Source organism: Styela clava, chromosome 13, assembly GCF_964204865.1.
Source record: "Styela clava chromosome 13, kaStyClav1.hap1.2, whole genome shotgun sequence".
Lineage (NCBI taxonomy): Eukaryota > Metazoa > Chordata > Ascidiacea > Stolidobranchia > Styelidae > Styela > Styela clava.
The window spans coordinates 1,867,012-1,884,980 of record NC_135262.1 but is presented as its reverse complement, the minus strand read 5'-3'; the positions used below and the strand labels follow the sequence as shown (position 1 = coordinate 1,884,980).

The 17,969-nt window shown below is 36.8% G+C and overlaps 2 protein-coding genes across 2 annotated transcripts; both read left to right on the top strand.

The window, feature by feature from the left end:
- Positions 1-1,106: 1,106 nt before the first annotated feature.
- On the top strand, positions 1,107-4,332 carry LOC120332287 (intraflagellar transport protein 81 homolog). Its single transcript, XM_039399500.2, has one exon. The coding sequence runs from the start codon at positions 1,234-1,236 to the stop codon at positions 3,211-3,213; it is 1,980 nt and encodes a 659-aa protein (XP_039255434.1). The 5' UTR covers positions 1,107-1,233; the 3' UTR covers positions 3,214-4,332.
- On the top strand, positions 4,268-17,523 carry LOC120332288 (CBY1-interacting BAR domain-containing protein 1-A-like). Its single transcript, XM_039399501.2, has 10 exons — positions 4,268-4,431; positions 4,655-4,787; positions 5,966-6,067; positions 7,697-7,765; positions 9,779-9,880; positions 10,358-10,468; positions 11,378-11,491; positions 12,043-12,160; positions 12,451-12,528; positions 13,737-17,523. Exons 1-10 carry the CDS (start codon positions 4,379-4,381, stop codon positions 13,886-13,888), a joined length of 1,032 nt encoding a protein of 343 aa, XP_039255435.2. The 5' UTR covers positions 4,268-4,378; the 3' UTR covers positions 13,889-17,523.
- The last annotated feature ends 446 nt before the right edge of the window (positions 17,524-17,969 follow it).

Genomic DNA, 17,969 nt, shown 5'->3' with positions numbered 1-17,969 from the left:
CCTTATCTTTGCATTATCTTTTCTTTCTTCGTAGTAACGTTTTAAACCTTATTTTAGGTTTTGTCTGCTTTCCCGAAGTTTCTGTTAATATGTCATTGTATTTATCTGGGTAAATATTGCCTTTCCTTTTGAAAGAGGTTTCAAAAACAATGTCTATATATATTAATCCCTTGACTTGGACCGGTTTTAAAGACACTTTCTTATCGTTAAAAATTGTCGCTTTTGCCGATTGGTTGTTACCGATGGAATGGTTTTTATACTCATGAAATGATGGGAGAACTTACAGCGCTCATCCTGTCCCCGTAGATGGGGGTGACTTGGTCCCGCAGTAGCTTGCCCCGGTTGTCAAAATGACCACGCGCTGCCACTGCATTTTAGTAAACACATAGCGGACATATAGCCATTTTAGTATGGACATGGCGGACATAGCCATTTTAGTAGGGACATACCCCTTTTAGTAGGAACATATATCAAAAGGGGTGCATGCCGCACATTTGTGTTTTAGGCCAATATGGTCTTGTGCATACATCCCGTCTTCAGTATTTATAATTACTTACTCTTTTATATTGCTTTTACGAGACGAATAAACATACATACATACATAGCGAGCATAGCCATTTTAGTAAAGACATAGCGGGGACATATAGCCATTTCAGTATGAACATGGCGGACATAGCCATTTTAGTAAAGACATAGCATACATATAGCCATTTTAATATGGACATGGCGGACATAGCCATTTTAGTAGGGACATACCCATTTTAGTAGGAATATAGCGGGCATAGCCATTTTAGTGGGGACATAGCCATTTTGGTAGGAACATAGCTATTTCAGTATGAACATGGCGGACATACCCATTTTAGCCGACTTGTCTTTCAGCCTGCGGAATATTTATTTGAACTAACTTAGTTTCTAAGCGGTTCAAAAATTGCAATTTTCACGTTACTGTATTGTGAACTTGTTGCTGATTGTTTATGGTTACGGAAATAAACCAGGAAATCGATGCCCGGCGGAAACTTCCACTGTCCTTATTAACCGCTTCATTTAAGCACCGTTGTGCATCGAAGACTCTGAATTATTTATTATAGCTGTTCAGTGACCCTTGACCGCGTTCTATGTTTGTTAGCAACCTGCATTCCTGAACGTTTCTCGTTGACGCGTTCTTGTTTTTCTCAGAATAGCGTCCACAAATTGTGAAGTTTCTATGTGTAATTTTGGAAATTAACAACAAAAATGAATGATCAAGTGAAGAAAATTGTTGAAATATTGAATAAGAAGCCCTTTGAGAAGGAACTTAGTGCGATTGCGTTTCATTCGCTTGGATCTGAGCAGCTTATTCAGTTGATGAATGATATTTTAGCCCATATTGACAGCAGACATGCAGGGGATATACGGGAAGAAGCTCCGGACGCTAGAGCAGGTCGAATTTTGAATGCTTTGAAAAATCTGAAATATTCACCGCCTCCAAATGCCGATGTTTCAAGTTTTCGACAAGGAATTGTATTGGGGGAAAAGGAAGTTTATTGCCCAATTCTATTTTATCTCCTGACAAATCTGGATTCACTGAAAACTCGTGCCTACTTAGCAAAGTTTTTGGTGAAGTTACAGCTTCCTCCTGAATTTGTTCAAGATTTTTCGGATGCACAAATGCAAGAGGCTTGGCATCGGTACGAAGAACTTCAAGATCATTTTCTGAACTGCCACAAGGAGTACGTTGATCTGAAAAAACAAAGTCATGGTACCGGTGAAATCCGCAGCGATATTACCACCATGGAAGAAGAGAAAGAAAACCTTTCAAAACGTGTAACTCGACTTCGTAAAAAAGTTGAAACATTTCCAAATCTTAGCGAAGCATTATCCACTGCACAAAACATGCGTAAAGAAAAAGAACGAGCAGATGATTTGAAGTTAAAAATACAACAACAACGACGTCAGTTACAACTCAGCGAACAAAGATTACAGAACGCTAGACAGAGTCTCCAAGACGCACGACAGGCTGGCTCGAACGCAAACCCCGAATCGATAATTGGGAGAATGGAAGAAGACAACCGTGTCAATAAATATTTAATCGATGAAAAGTTACCGAAAGAAATGAAAAGTCGGAAAAAGTTTTTACAGAGTTTACAACAAGTTGCATTGGAGCCTGCGATCACGCAAAACGATCTGGACAGGATTGAATCAGATATTCAAGACATGAAAAATAATATCAACAGTCTTGTCGAACAACGAATGGTCAAAAATTACCCAGCGAAAGATAATTTGACAATGTATCGCCAACAAGCTTCGATCCTACAACATAAGAAAGAGACTGTGTCGGAATCATTGCAAGAAACGCAAGAAGAGTTTCAAAAACTGGAAAGTGATGTTAAAAAAAAGAGACAACAGCTTACTGAAATGGGGGGAGAAGTTCTCCGTGGAGAAGCGTTTAAAAATTATGTTTCAAAGTTACGTGGAAAAAGTAACAATTACAAAAAGTCCAGACAAGAGTTATCAGACCTTAGAGCAGAGCATGGTGTTCTCTCTCGCACTGAACAGCTTCTAAAACAAAAACACGAAGATGCGCAAAAAACTCTCCGCACTCGAGAACTTAAAAGTGGAGTTTCAGGTTTTCGTGATACCCAAGATGACTTGGAAAAAGTATCGTCGATGAAAAGTGAACTTGATGACGCAAAACATCGTACTTTAGATGACATGTCAGATGCCGTAAAACGTCTTAATTCAATCATCCAAGACAAGAAATCTGACCTTGCCCCGCAGATCCGTGAACTACGACCTTTACGTCAAAAGAACCAGGAATTGATGCAGGAATGGACTGAGAAAAAGGGGCATTACGATGGAGTTCTTGCCGGGCTTGAGTCAAACCGTGCTCAATTGGAACAGACAGTTACAGGATTACGAGAATTCTGCTCAGAAACGGAGAGCCGATATTTTTACTTGAAAAGCATGAATAAAATTATCGAAGTCCAATTAGAACGAGCAAATAAGGAATTACGGACGTACATGTCCGCGACTGGAGCAGATAAACAGAAATCCTATCGAGAGATTTACAATAAAAAGATACAAGAGCAAGAAAATAGAGCAAAAGCACTTCGTGAATCTCAGAAGCAAGTTCGTGAAAATCACGATCAGAATCAAAAACAAATGTTAATGTGGTCGGATCTAGATAAAATAATGCAATGTAAATTGGACTGTGCTAAAAAGATGATGAACTAGGATTATTCATCAAAATGACTGTATTTTGAGAAGATATTGGGCCCAGGGGACGGTACATTACTCCTATATAAGCTTCAAATTTTTGTATTATGGTATCGTATTTTGATGTTGAATTCAACAAATACTTTAAGACAATGAAAATAGTAAAAAGCAACATAGCCTGGGCAATATGAAAAATCTCCAGAATTGCTGATGTCCTTTGACTCTTGGTTTAAAGACCTATTATTGATTATTGAATCCCTAATTAAAGGAATGAAAGGAACTATTATTTTTACAAGAACTAGAATTCTTTTTTGATTCAGCATCAATTCATTACACTCTGCTCTGGGTATGGGGGGATTTATTAGATACCGTACACAAATTATTGTAGTACTTTGTGCATGTCAAGTTATGTTGAAATATTAGCCTTTTTGTATAATTTTATTTCAAAGCCTTTAACCTTGTGTTGCTTATCTGACTGTTGTAAAATGTCATCGGCCCAGTACAAGATTTATCCCAAAATCTTCTAATGAGCTAACATTTATAAATTGTAGACATTTCTCTGATATCTGGTTCAGAAAGTGTTTAATATTGGTAACAAAAATGAATTCGTAATTTTATTTTATTTTCACTATTACTGCAATGTGATTTAAATTTGTTCTGATCACCATGCATAAGGCTAGCAAAAGATTCGTCTTAATTTACCAAGAATCTAATTAGATGCTTATTTGGTTCCCGGTTTTGGAAATGTGTAATACCGAGTGCAAGGTTTGAATGTGAATTTTTCGGTTTTTACTCTGAATGCAATGTTGTTTCAAATTGGGGGCTAACCCTAACAAGTTCAGATTTTATTATCTAAATAGTTGGGAACCCTTCCTAGCAAAATTGTACATATTCAAACACGCCTATATTGAAGTATTTTACAAAATACAGTATTTGGTCAGACTTTTAATCCATTCTGGCTTTTTAACAACCAGAAACCATTGAAGCAACCAGGGCAGAACGACCTTGTCCTAATAAGCAAGTGTCAGTGCTGCTATTTCCACTTCACTGCTTTTCTTTTGTGCATATTAGGAACAGTACTAAGTAGACTATGATTTGATGTTCATGTTTGTTAATAAAAATGTTATTTTTGTTAGATTCTATATTATATATTTTAAATTATTTTTATCGAAACTAGCAATTCATGATGAATCGGTCGAAGAACTCTGCGGCGCAGACTCCTGAAGCGAGAGCAAGGTAGGCACTAAGTTTTCAATGATTCCTGAAAGCACAGCTTTGGAAAAGTAAAACATTTTGATATCCTGGCTTTCTTATGGGAATGCATAACAAATAGTCATAATGAGGATTAACATGTTTATTCCAATGGAATCCCGTATGAAGGCTTAGTCGTGGCAAATCACGACCTCTCGTCCGGTTGCCTGCCTTTGTCTTCATAATAATTTGATATCATATCTTCTAGGGACAATCAAACGAAATTTATTCGCGAAGCTGTTACCAAAGTAGAGAAGAATTTTGGGACAATCTGTGGACAAATGGGAGCTGTGAACAGAAGAAGCAGCAGATTGAGAGATAAATTTGATGAAATGGCAAAGGTGGGATTGTTGACATAGAATTTTTTTGAATTGCTCAAATCAAGCATGTGCGCTTAGTAAAAAGTAATGAGCCTAAACAACTGAATTCCATGACAACTACCAGTATAATATTTTCTATACAAAACATGATATATATATATATATGGATATGATTTACATATTTATCCCGGGGGAGAGGAAAGCCGATAAGACGACTTATCCATATGGCGAACCACGGCCTCTCGTCCGGTTACCATTCCAAGTCGGGTATGGGATTAGTTTTACTGTATTGTTTGTTTTCGGAAGCATGGACTTGGTGGTGGAGGAAGCCGTAACCGACCAGCGGTTACGTGAACCACCCAGCGACGGCGAGGAGTCCAGCAATCCTCTCGCACATAACCATCCCTGCATGGGATTCGAACCTGCGAACCCACGCAGAGTAATTAGAGGTGCGGTGGCGAGCGTATTCCTAACGCTTAGCCCGTTGAGCCACACCGCCGCACCGATTTACACTTATTTATGCCATATTTACACTTATCCTACAAACAATGCTCTGTTTAAGTAGCCAGCACTGTTTTGCAGTTTGCTGGGACAAATAGTTTTTTTTTGTAACTATTTATCCAAAGGCTTCCGAATTTATAGTAATTGGAAATGAAAATGTTTTTTTATTTTTTCAAATTTTATCAGAGAGCTGATTTTGCTTTTGCTGATAAAAAAACACATTGCTCTTTCAATACTCAATGATTCACTTTCGTATTTAGACTTTTTATACTTTATACTTCGTATTTAGACTTTTTATACTCTTTCTTTATACATTGCCCAATTCTATCTGATATCCATGGCATTCGATTTTGCTGATTTCAAAAAAAAATTATGCTCTCTTTATGATTTTCATTGAATCCCCACTATTTTAAAATAAACTGATGTAGCCAGTAGCCACTTTGATTCTCGGCAACCACAGCTCGTGAACAAAGAGATGCAGGTTGCCGATCGCTGACTCAGGATAAAGTTTAGTCAACTTTAATTAAATTTGTTTAATTACCAAATTTTGTGAAAATAATCTTCCAACTCAAACAAATAGTTGTTTGTGTAAACCTGTGTTATCTTTGAGAACATTTTTTTCAGATTACCTAGGAGGAAAAGTATAAAACTTAACATAAATTTCATATCTTTTTACGAATTTCATTTTTTTTTACCAGTTTATGCTGAATTACGCCAACACTGAGCCAGGACCATTGAAAGTAACACTAACTCAATTCGCGGAACATATCTCTGCTGTCCAGGACTACAGGCAAGCTTTGGTGAGTTTTACATTTGTAATCCTGATTCTCAGGTAAAACAAATTTAGTACTGTTCAAATGGTTCCTAAACCAATCCAATATGGCCTGCCGAACTTGAGTAAAATAGTTTAACATATTTCGTTTTTTTCTTTTTGTGTCCTAGATATAATAGTAACAATTCAGTTCGGTATCTTGACAATTTGGTATCTTGATTATACATACCGGTACCGGTATCAGCTCTTTGCAGGCGCACCTCTCTCCTGGTCTGCGATTATCCTTCAGTTTTGGCCTTCAGTCTTTGGAAACCACTAGTCCAGAGGATTGATTTTTTTTATTACTATTGGACTGGGTACTATTGTTGTTTATTGTTTCTCTCCAAAAAAGATTTTGGTTTCGAGCTTCCAAAGACAAAAAAAATCTTTGGGCTGAAATCATTTTTCTACAAACTTGAACACTTATTAAACTTTTGATGGTTACTCCCGTAGTATATGTACCAGGGTAAGGTTAGGCCATCTTTTTAATCCGATTTTCCTTATTTTAGTTCTATTACGAGTTCGGGGACTGTCTGTGTTAGCCAAGTGAATTGCCCATACGTTTGTCCCTGTACACAACTTAATATAAAATAGGCAAACAATATTAGTTACCTCCATATCGGTACACATACTTCTGGAACGCCACTTCAATTATGTGCACTTCTACATGATATTGTGTTTGACCTAATCATATTCACTTCAACTACTCGAAGTGTTATGTGCCACCATAATTCAGTATGTTTTTTTTGCAGCTGTTCTAAATAAACGGTTTTTAGTTTTCCATATTGAGGGCTCTCCCCTGCCCTATTCCCAATAAACACCCCCTCTCTTAGAAGGTGGAACAGCTGAGCTTTCTTCGAGTTTTTTTTTTACTTCTGAGTGAGTGTACATGGCCTTGCTTTTAGTAAATTTTTCTTGAAAAAATCCTCCCACAGATAATTCAGCTTTTACTTTATTTTTCTTCTGGGTCGAAAATGATAGTTGCAAATGTCGTAATTGCATTGCTGATTGTTACTTTTATACAATACTTTCCGGAGGAGGCACTGATAAGTATGAGCTACTATTTTTGAAGAAAAAAATTTTTTTTTTTTTTATCTTTGGGGAGGAAGTTGGCATGGCGATTGAACACGATGTGTGTAACCTGCGACAACAAGATAGTTAAGTCCAATGTTTTAACAACTAATCCAGGGGTTCTCAACCTTTTTTCTGTCAAGTACCCCCCGACTCACGAAACAATCAACGCGAACCCCGGTAATCTGACACCGAACAAAGTTGTGATATTTTGACTAACACATTGTTGAAACAACAATTTATTGACTTGCAGCACACTGTATTTGTAATTTTCAGTTTTCCTGCAAAGCCGTGAATTTCACATTGTTTACGTCACAATCACAACAACGCAAGATCAGGGAAAATCTATGTTTCAATTGGCATCCAGTTTCAATCGACACGCATTTTCCTCTGGTAGTAATAAAAGATATTAAAAAACAGCAACACACAAAAACTCGACTGCCATCCAAGTACCCCCTGAAATCTTCTCGGGAACCCCAGGTTGAGAACCCCTGAACTAATCCATCCTGTTTACAAAGGCACCTAATCACAGTTTTTGCTTTCTCAGATTGACAGAATGGATGGAAAAGTCATTCAACCATTAAGCCAATACAAATCTTCATGTAAACACACTCAGGTATGTTTATAGAATGAATCATGATAGTACTTGTTCATAATGATATCTTTATTAAAAAGGTACAGATTTAGCGATATATGCAATATCGGCCGTTGTGAAGGTGTCAGTATCGACAAAAATTGACTCATTTTGTGCCCAACAACTCAACTAATGTGATGCAAACTGAAATAATTATCAATAATAACATTTCATGTTTTTGCTTCCAACAACTCTCAAATATTTCCGATTTATTGAACTCTTTATATTTCATTTAAGATGTTTTGAAATAGAGGAGTTAACAGAATTATTGTGAAAAGTTAAACAAAGTCGCATGTGCTTTTTTATTTGATGTTTTTACATGTATTTCTCTCTGAACGTGGCTTCATACAGGCAGTCACTGACATGCAATAATTTATTGAATTCTATTTTTTGTATGAACGTCAGATGTCAAAAGCTTAAAGTATCAAATTTTGAAATGATAATATTAGATTAAGATTAGATTAGTTTTTGGATTTTCTATATGGTGTATGTTTGTAGTTTAGGAAAGGGGTTATCAACCTTTTGGTGTTATGGAGCATGTGTAGAGCTTGACTAATATTCAAGGAGCTCACAATGAATTTATCAAAATAGAAACAAAAAACCACATTGTTATTGTTACTTACCGATTAATGTTGCTGAGTAAATTAAAATAACTTTATTTAATGACTCGGATATCTTTCTGCTTCGTATTTAAAAAATATTTCATTATTGCTGTTAGGTTTATTGCTTTTTTGAACAGTTACGAAATTAGCAAAGTCGGTATTTTAATAAGTAAACAGATAGCCCCCAGGTTTCTCCCACAGAGCGCTGTGGCTCCTTATGAAGCACTTTGAGAACATATTGTGGTATAGGGCATTAAATGCCAACCATTGAAAATGAAAATTGTACAATATCCTATCTCTTCATGTGCATTACTAGTTTAAATATATTGCTGGTTGCTGGCTAATGGTAAGCCAAAATCAATAGGGATTATCTGTAAGCAATCATTTATTCAATATTGTTGAACGCTGACTCTGGTAAAAATATTTTCTATTACCCTGCTATTTTTTATAATCACCAATTTAATTGTATAGTTCTATTGTATTTGTCTTGAAATTTCTGATATATCGCAGATTCGCAGCTCATGCCAAATTGGTCTATTTCTATATGATTCTATGTATATAGGAATAGTCTTAATAGATATGGATAGGTGGTCCCGCTCAGCATTCAAAATATCTGCTTGGTAGAGAGATATCGGGCTACTAATTGTTACAGTATGCTCCTAATTTTATTCATATTTTACTTATTTTAGTTCTATTACGAGTTCGGGGACTGTCTGTATTAGCCAAGTGAATATACCCCCTGCCCATTGGTTTTCAGTTCCTTTACACAACTTGATGTAAAGTAGGCGAACAAAATTAGTTACTTCCATATTAGTACACACACTTCTGGAGCGCCATTTATTCAGCAACTTAAGGTATCATATTGTCCATGGTTTTTTCACGTTCACTATAGGAACAGGATTTTGATATTCATCTTGGAGGGAGAGTAAAGACGTCTCATCTTATGGCAGTAAGCAGTCCATCAAGCCCCTCATGATAAATACTGAATAGCGATCTGAGACCGCCAACTTATCGATCTTGCTGTTTCGATTCCTTCGCTCTGACTCAATAGCGACACCGCGTGTCCCATCACTAACTCCCTAACTATACGTCATAATTCATCTAAAATCAATGGGCTTCTGGTCTGAGTTATGATGAATGCACATGCAAAATTTGGAGCAGATTCAACCTCGCTTTCATGAGATATCACGTAACATACGAAAGTGAAATGAACAAACAGGCAAATACCTATCAACATACTTTCCGATCGAGATCGATAAGTAATAATCATATAATCATCTTACATAGGATTCGAACAGGATATTCAGGAGCTCAATTGCAAGTTCATTTCTAACGCTTGGCACGATAAAACAGCCAGTGAGTCAATGTAACACCTTTCACATTCTTGTTACAGACTGACCTCAACAACACAATGAAGTCTCGTGGACGAGTCGTGCAAAAACATAAGCAGTTGGATTCCTACCGGAATAAAGCACCGAGTGATAGACAACAGATTGTATCCTTCATACAGACAATCTAGTGTGGTCAACTTTATTTTTGACAGACCCAAATCTTTGGCTCATTGTTTTTATTATAGATTAATACCACGAAAATTCAATTCTCAAACCTTTGAAGATTTTCGAGTTCACCTGATTTCCTCAGCGTTATGTGTGTTTTTGGACTGTGAACGCCTTTGTAAAATTGTACAAGTATTCAACAGGATATTACCAATCGTGAATTGTATATATTTTTTGCAACAGAAAAATCATCTTCTTTTTAGGAAGTGTTTTAATTATAGCTCATTTTTTTTTAAAAGCAGCGATAATGATTTCCGAACCATCTCAACTCTCTTTCGCACAGCTTTACCTGTACCCTCGCTTTACATGTTAACCATTACTTGTCCATTGCACCTATAACTGGAGCACTGCTTCAGCGTTCCGTGTTGGAATGGTTTCATTTTGTACTGAATTTTTCTTTGACTCCCACATCTCAGACTCGAGCTGAAACTGAACTTCAACGAGCTACAATCGATGTGGAACGCAGCACGAAGAATCTTGAAGAAACTATCGATACTTTTGAGTCGAAGCGAGTCACAGATATTAAGGTTGGAAGAAAAATTTTGTTTTTTCTCTGATCTTGCTCAAAGCTAGATCACAAGAATTACTCAGGTGTAAAAGAGACTCATTTCTGGGCGCTCCGGAAGTATTTGTACCAAGATGACGCACAACCTGAACAACCCTAACCTGGTACACATACTATGTTCAGGTTGTGCGCCATCTTGGTACGAATACTTCGGGAGCACCCATTTCTGAACAAAATTCAGGCTGGTTCCTGTACTGGGCGGTTACACCTTCTTCCACCATCGAGTCCATGCATCTTATCCTAGTTTGACTGCCACCCACTGAAATGAAAAGAGTTGGTGAAACATATTGAGTTATTCTCAGTTCTGAACAAATTAGATATCACTTGAATGAAAGGAACCTTTCTGATTTAGTCATGTCTATTCAATTTATCATACCCTCAATAAATCGACGCGTTTGGACCAGAGGTAAGATCGGGCCCAAAAATTTCATCCCGACCCCCCAGGCCCGTGGGCATTAAACCCGAATCAGCCTGTCTAATTAACTGGATTTGCAGGCCCAAACCCGAAATTTCATATTTTATTTAGGAGTTCATTTAATTGTCATCGAAAAAGTTCAGTACAGTATGTGTTGATGAGGCAACTTCTGTTTTTTGCAGTTTCTCGTGGCCAAAACGCCTCATTTAAAAAAAAGTCAGCGATAGAGAAGCCCGATCTAAACATAATGATTGACATTTCAGGCCACAATTTCGAGTCGGGTTGGGCTTCAGATCTCAGCTCTAGTTTGGACCCCCTAAATAACAACTGAGCCAAGTTGCGACAAATTTTACGGATTTCTGGATGATTTAGGAGGCCAAAACCAAATATTATAATCATTTTTGCACGTTTTTTGAATCTAAGAATGTTTTTAAAACTGTTTTTATATTTTTTTAGAAAATTTTGTTGGATTTTGTTCAAATTGAGATGTTATTTCACGCCAAAGCTCTCGAGAGATTCACAATGTGCTACAACGACTTGGAAAAGATGAGTCTCGATGATCATCTTGTGGTGAGTAGATGCATTTTATTAAATACTTTACTCTAGTGCAGGGGTCCCAAGCTTTTTCAGGATGACCCCAAGGACAACTTTCAAGTGTCCAGTGCGACCCCAGGTCAATATATATATTTTTTTACGAAACTTTAGAGCTTCTTTCACTGGACTTTTGAGTTTGGTCATGTTGTGGTATTGAGTGAAATAAGCTAAAACCAAACTGTGATGTCACAATGAGCACCTACATTTTCGTATAGCATAAGCATAGAGCGATGCCTATGGACCTGTTTTACAGTAAGCCATGGTACAAACTGCTAAATTTAACACGGTTTGTCAAATCTTAGATGTTTTGTACATCCATCCTCTACCATACCTCAGCGCCCCCATGACCTGTTCATGACCCTACCTACTTCTCACTCCGACCCAATTTGAGGTCGCGACCCCTGGTTTGGGAACCCCTGCTCTAGTGGTTCCTAAAGTTGATTGACCAGGGGCCAGAATTGGAAACGGAAAGATACTCGCGGGCCAGGAGAGGGCACCCACAATAATGTTTTTTTCTCATGTCTCAGTTGTTCCGAAACTCTCTCCGTCCAACTCAAGCCCAAGTCAGACTTGATCTCGTCCGACAAACAGCTGGAATGGATTTGAACGCTCAACAACAACAACAACCCCAGCAATACCAGCAAGGTAAGAAATCTAATTCTAATATGTATGAATAGGATACGGATTTCCTATTTATCTGGGAGGAGAGGAAAGTCAACAACCTATAGTTAAGACGACTTAATCATATTGCGAACAACATGCTAAAAGCCTTATGAATGAGGGCACAATCAATGAAACCCCTGTACTACTGTGTTCTATGCCGGATATTTCAGATACAGATATAGATATTTATTTCCATCATGCAAGAATCGATATAAGGCATTCATACACATGAAATAAATAAAAAACAGTTACTAATCCTTCGCTGTTTCCAGGACCATTAGGAGACTTATACACGACACCCCAAAGACAAGATACAACACCGATGTCTCATGATCCAACAAGACCACGAGGTAGTTGAATAAATCAGGGTTTCCCAAACTGGGGGTCGCGACCCCGCAAGTGGGCGCTCAACAAATTTTAGGGGGCGACAAAGAGTACAACAATATTACACAAAGTACTGCATCTATTGTATTTTTTTAGACTTTTGATTTGAAAACACAATTATCAAAACTAGTGCCAAACATAAATCTCATGATTTCGAAAGAATACATTAGAGCAGAAAAACGGCGTGCCTGCATAACAATACCGACTTTGATCATAAGACCCAAGAAACGACACGCTCGCATCTAACTGTTTAAAGATTTCAAACGTTAACAGGGGTTGCGGAAAATAGTAATTTATTGAAAGGGGTCACAACTTCAAAAGTTTTGGAAGCCCTGGAATAAAATATGCTAAAATAAGTCTCGTATAATATCATTAACATTGTCTCATTGTGCTAAGAAGGTCAGGAATGTACTTCATGCCACGGTTTCCATTGCATGGGCATGAATAACGAGATCAGTGCTTCTCATATTTTTTAAATACAAATAACAGATAGTAGGGCAAAAGCATTTTTTATTCGAATGTTGAAAATATGTGGAAGGAGCGTAAATATCCAAAATAAGGCAGGCAAGCTCAAATCTTTTTTTTTTTAATTAGCTTCGCATTCCCTCAAAAAATTGTCTACGCCCCCATTGTAGGGCGCGAAAACATCCGCTGGTGCAGGGATACTCAACTATTTTTATCGAAGGTCCGCAAACAAAACTTCAAGAATATTTGGGTCCGGTCTTTACAGAAATGATATTTCGGCATCCTTAAACGAGCACTTCCTCGACCGACTAATGATTAGTAGCAAATTAAAATTGTTTATTATGGTGTTATAGTTCTTTTCGTATATATATATACAAAACTATGAAAGTCATTTTATAATGGGAAATTCAAAAAGTGGGGCTAATGATCCAAAATAAATAATTAGGTGCGGTCCAAATCCAATACTCGAAAGGTCCGGATTCGGACCGCGGTCCGCCAGTTGAGTCCTGTGCTAGTGTACGGTGGTCCATATAACCGAGAGATGGTTTCGTCCACTATCAAAGTCTAAGATGTGAAAAGCTGAACAACTTACCTACTAGCACATCTCAACCATTGTGATATGATTGAGCCATATTTAAAAAGAATTTCCTTCAATTATTCCACTCAGATAAATACAGTGTTCCCATTTAAATTTCATAATTTCATTTAGGGCAACACCAAGAATATGAAGACCAGGAAGAATACGACGACGAGGATGAAGAATACACAGAAGATGAATACGGGAGCGAGGAGGAAGATGAAGAAGATGAGGAGGGGGATTCCCCACCCCCACAACATCAACAAAGGTTAAAACCATGGTAAATGGTGGACATCGGTAGATTTTGATGTGAAAGTGATGTCATAATTCATAAACATGATGTCATAAAGCAAAATGTGACATCATAAAGGAAAATATGAAGTCATAAAATGAAATGTTACATCATAATAATATAATAGTGCCCATAGTGAATGCATTCGAGAACCAAGGATGTGCAAATTTAAATAATGCTCGTTCAAAAGCGATACATATAAACAACATATATATGCGGACATTTTAAATTTTATGGAGTGTAATTTATTTCCGAATCATCGTTTCACAGATTATACTAAATCAAGGTTTCCCAAACTCTCTGGGCCGCGAACCACTGTTTGTAAATCTTATTTTTGACGGACTGGACGCCCCATCCTAAGCCGTGTCAATTTCTGTTCCTAACCCACGAGGAAGGATAATGTTTCTTTGATGAAATAAAACTCATGAAAGACTGAATCAATACATACTAACGTTAAATACTGGTAGGCTGAAGGCAATCCGATAGGATTATGATCTATTTCAGGGGTTCCCAAACCAAGGGGCGCGACCCAAATTTGGGTCGGGGTGATAATTAGGTAGGGTCGCAAACAGGTCATGGGGTTGGTGGGGTCGCTGAGTTATGGTAGAGGATGGATGTACAACTCATCTAAGATTTGACAAACCATGTTAAATTTAGCAGTTTGAACCATGGCTTAATGTAAAACAGGCCCATATGCATCGCTATATGCTTATGCTATAGAAAATGTAGGTGAATATTGTGACATCACTGTTTGGTTTTAGCTTATTTTACTTAATACCATCACATGACCAAACTCAATAGTCCAGTGAAAGAAGCTCTAAAGGTTCATGAAAAATATATATATTGACCTGGGGTCGCACTGGACACTTGAAAGTTGTCTTTGGGGTCGTCCTGAAAAAAGCTTGGGAACCCCTGCTCTATTTGTATATGTATAAGACCCTTTTCATATTGTTGCGGTCATGCAGCACAGACCCCTGGAGGTCCTTGAACCCCAGTCTGGGAAACCCTGATTTAAAGAGAGTTATTCTACAACCAATGAGAATGAAATGTGTTTTTATACAGATAGTATCGTAAGCATTAATTATCCTTATACGATTTCAATCACTCTCTACGAGAGGCTAAAAACCCAACGCTTAATATTATTGGATAAGATTGAAAAGCAATTTTTTTGAAAAAACTTCCTTGGTCGTTACTCTTAGTCACACAGTTCATGAACTTTACTGCTGTATATCAATTAACTAGACGCTTAATTAATGAAAAGCTGTGTCCTATTATTAATCTCTTAACTGTGATGGTTTTGTTTATTTATTATTTTTATTTGTATATTTTACAATGTCGGCAAGTGTATACATCCTATTTAAGTAGATGACTTTGTATAATTTTTAGGTGGTTGTTTTATGATCCACTAGAGGGCAGGTTTTGGTTTCGTTCGCCGTTTGAGCGCTAAAATTTAACCCGCAAGTCAACAAATGTTTAGGAAAACAAAAAATCAGTTGAAAATATTAACTTTACCCTATTCAATTCTAAAATTTTCTCTATTTGAAACGAAATGGACTTTATTTTTTTCTCTTGGGAAAAACATGATGTTGGGTCAGCTTGATATCAGCAGAGTTTTGTCAGTTTTGATGAAATGATATGATCTTTGCTGCTTATAGAACTTTATTGTAATTTTTAATAGTTAAATTTTTTCACACTATATGTATCTTACCCTATCTATTACACTTGTATTCTTTGTGATAATGTATTTTTATTAGTTTCATCAAAAAACAGTTTTCACTTTTAAAATTACTGGTATTTCATCTGCATGCATGATGGTACATAGATGTATTCTTTTTAATATAGTTGATTTTACAAAATGCTACATTGGAGTTCATTTTATCTTTGAGTGTAAGACATCATAAAAAATGCTAATTTCGTGCAAACCATGGCTTCACTACATTTTAAATTGCTGTATTTTGGAAGAAATGAAACAAAAATTTATCTTGTCAGGGTGTCTAGCTGTGTTGCTACTGAATATTCTTCATGATAAAAAATAACTTTTCAACATATCGTTCAATATCAGTGGCTTTTTGTAGGAAGCCTTGTTTGGAGCAAAAGGCATCATAAAAACTTTTTTTTTTTAATTTTTGCGAGAAGCAGGCCTAATGGCGTAGCCAGGAAGGCCGGAAAACATAGGTTTTCTAAGTCTCAAGGGTCTAAAAAGCGTTTCAATCTATGAAAAATTGCTAAGTATAATACAAAAAAATGTTTTTTTTTTTAATTTCAAAAGGGAGGAGTTCCGAGCCTCTGGCTATGCTCCTGAGCAGGCCTGTTTGTATTGGGAAATATTATGGCAGGGCTTTTCGATGCAAAGGCCCCTCCGTCCTCTTAATTAGCATACTTTACAACAGGAAAAAATCTTCAATATTTGGTGTCAGAAACTATAACACACTGCTTTATTACTAAAAACCTAAAAGTTCTTCAGCTGTGAAAATGCTAACCTCGTTTTATTATTGAATTAATTTGTTATTTTTACTTTTTAAATTTTGTCTTTTTTTGAAAAAAAAACGAGCTGTATTATCACTTGTTTTTTGGGCATGATTGGAATCATAGCACACATTCGTTTCAATCAACATGGAATTTGAATGAATTATAATTTGCAAGATGTCCCACAATATTTTATGACTATCCAGTTTGAAAACAATTTTCAAAATCTTGCCGAGCTCTTGTTTATGGAAAGGGCGCTCCAGAAGTATGTGTACCAATATGGTGGTAACTAATTTTGTCCACCTACTTTACATATGGGCGGGGGTATATTAACTTGGCTAATACAGACGGTTCCTGAACTCGTAATAGAATCAAAATAAGGAAAATTGCCATAAAAATATGGCCTAACCCTAACCTGGTACACATAATGCTTTAGAATATTTTAACGTTTCCGATGACCTTTAAACGCCAACAATTTTTAGGCCTAATTTTGTCAAACTTTTGAATATGCATTTCAGCTTGTGGCTTGACAGTTTTCCAAAGCAACAGAACCTCGAATGTCGCTGCTTAATAACCAGTCTTGGTTCTCCCACGACTTGCTTTACCCAGTAATACTGTGTAAACTTTTTTCTTATAATTTGTGTACGATTAAATTTTAGAGTCTCGTCTAATTTCGTACCACAATATATTTTACTGGGCGTGGCAAAACAATTTTTGCACATGTCATTCCTAACCCCGATTTGACTACGTCATTCAAAAATTATGTCACTACGACGTCACAATCACATCATATAAAATAGCTACGAATCACCCGAAATGGCATCTGCGTCGACGAAAACGAACTTATTCGATCTCTCTCATATTGACGTAGTTTTGGATGGCGTAGTCGGGTGAGGGTGACATGTGCAAAAATTGTTACACTAGTCATTGTGGTATAAAACTACGCGAGACGCGATTTTTACTAGTTGGAAAAATAATCTCGACTTATTCTGGAGGAATCATGACTTGGACATGAAATTTGATGATTCTCGTTTTATAGCTGTTGTCTATGTTAGACCATTGTATTGTGTGTTTGCATATTTAGTATTATTATTGCATTGTAATAATGACGCCAAATAAAATGGTGTTTTTATTTTTAAAATAAAATGAGTATGAAATGAATGCGTTTGTGCTTACATGTGTTGGCCTGGAATATTTTAAGGTAATATCGTGCACAAAGTGACCTATGGATGGTTTTGTTACTACTTATCGATCTTAAGATCGGTAAGTATGTAGATAGGTATTTGTCTGTCTGTTAGATGAACACAATATCTCAAAAAGGCGAGGTTGAATCTGCTCCAAATTCTGCATGTGCATTCATCATATCTCCGATCAGAAGCCTATTGATTTTGGATGAATTATGTCGTATAATTAGCGAGTTATTAATTAATTAGTGATGGGACATGCGGTGTCACTATAGAGTCCATGAATCTCGGTAAGACTTCGGTCTCCGACCGATATTCTCGTTATATTGTTGTTAGTATTTTTCTTGTGAAAAATATCGCTTTTCTCCTTAGCTACAGGGCCAATTATTGTTCTGACATTTTCAGGGTTAAAGATTATTGTTG

Excerpts from the sequence above, each read along its gene's own strand:
- LOC120332287 (XM_039399500.2), top strand. The coding sequence starts at position 1,234 with ATGAATGATCAAGTGAAGAAAATTGTTGAAATATTGAATAAGAAGCCC.
- LOC120332288 (XM_039399501.2), top strand. The coding sequence starts at position 4,379 with ATGATGAATCGGTCGAAGAACTCTGCGGCGCAGACTCCTGAAGCGAGA. Across the intron at positions 9,881-10,357 it reads CGAGTGATAGACAACAGATT|ACTCGAGCTGAAACTGAACT; the intron begins GTATCCTTCATA and ends CCCACATCTCAG. Across the intron at positions 12,161-12,450 it reads ACCCCAGCAATACCAGCAAG|GACCATTAGGAGACTTATAC; the intron begins GTAAGAAATCTA and ends CGCTGTTTCCAG.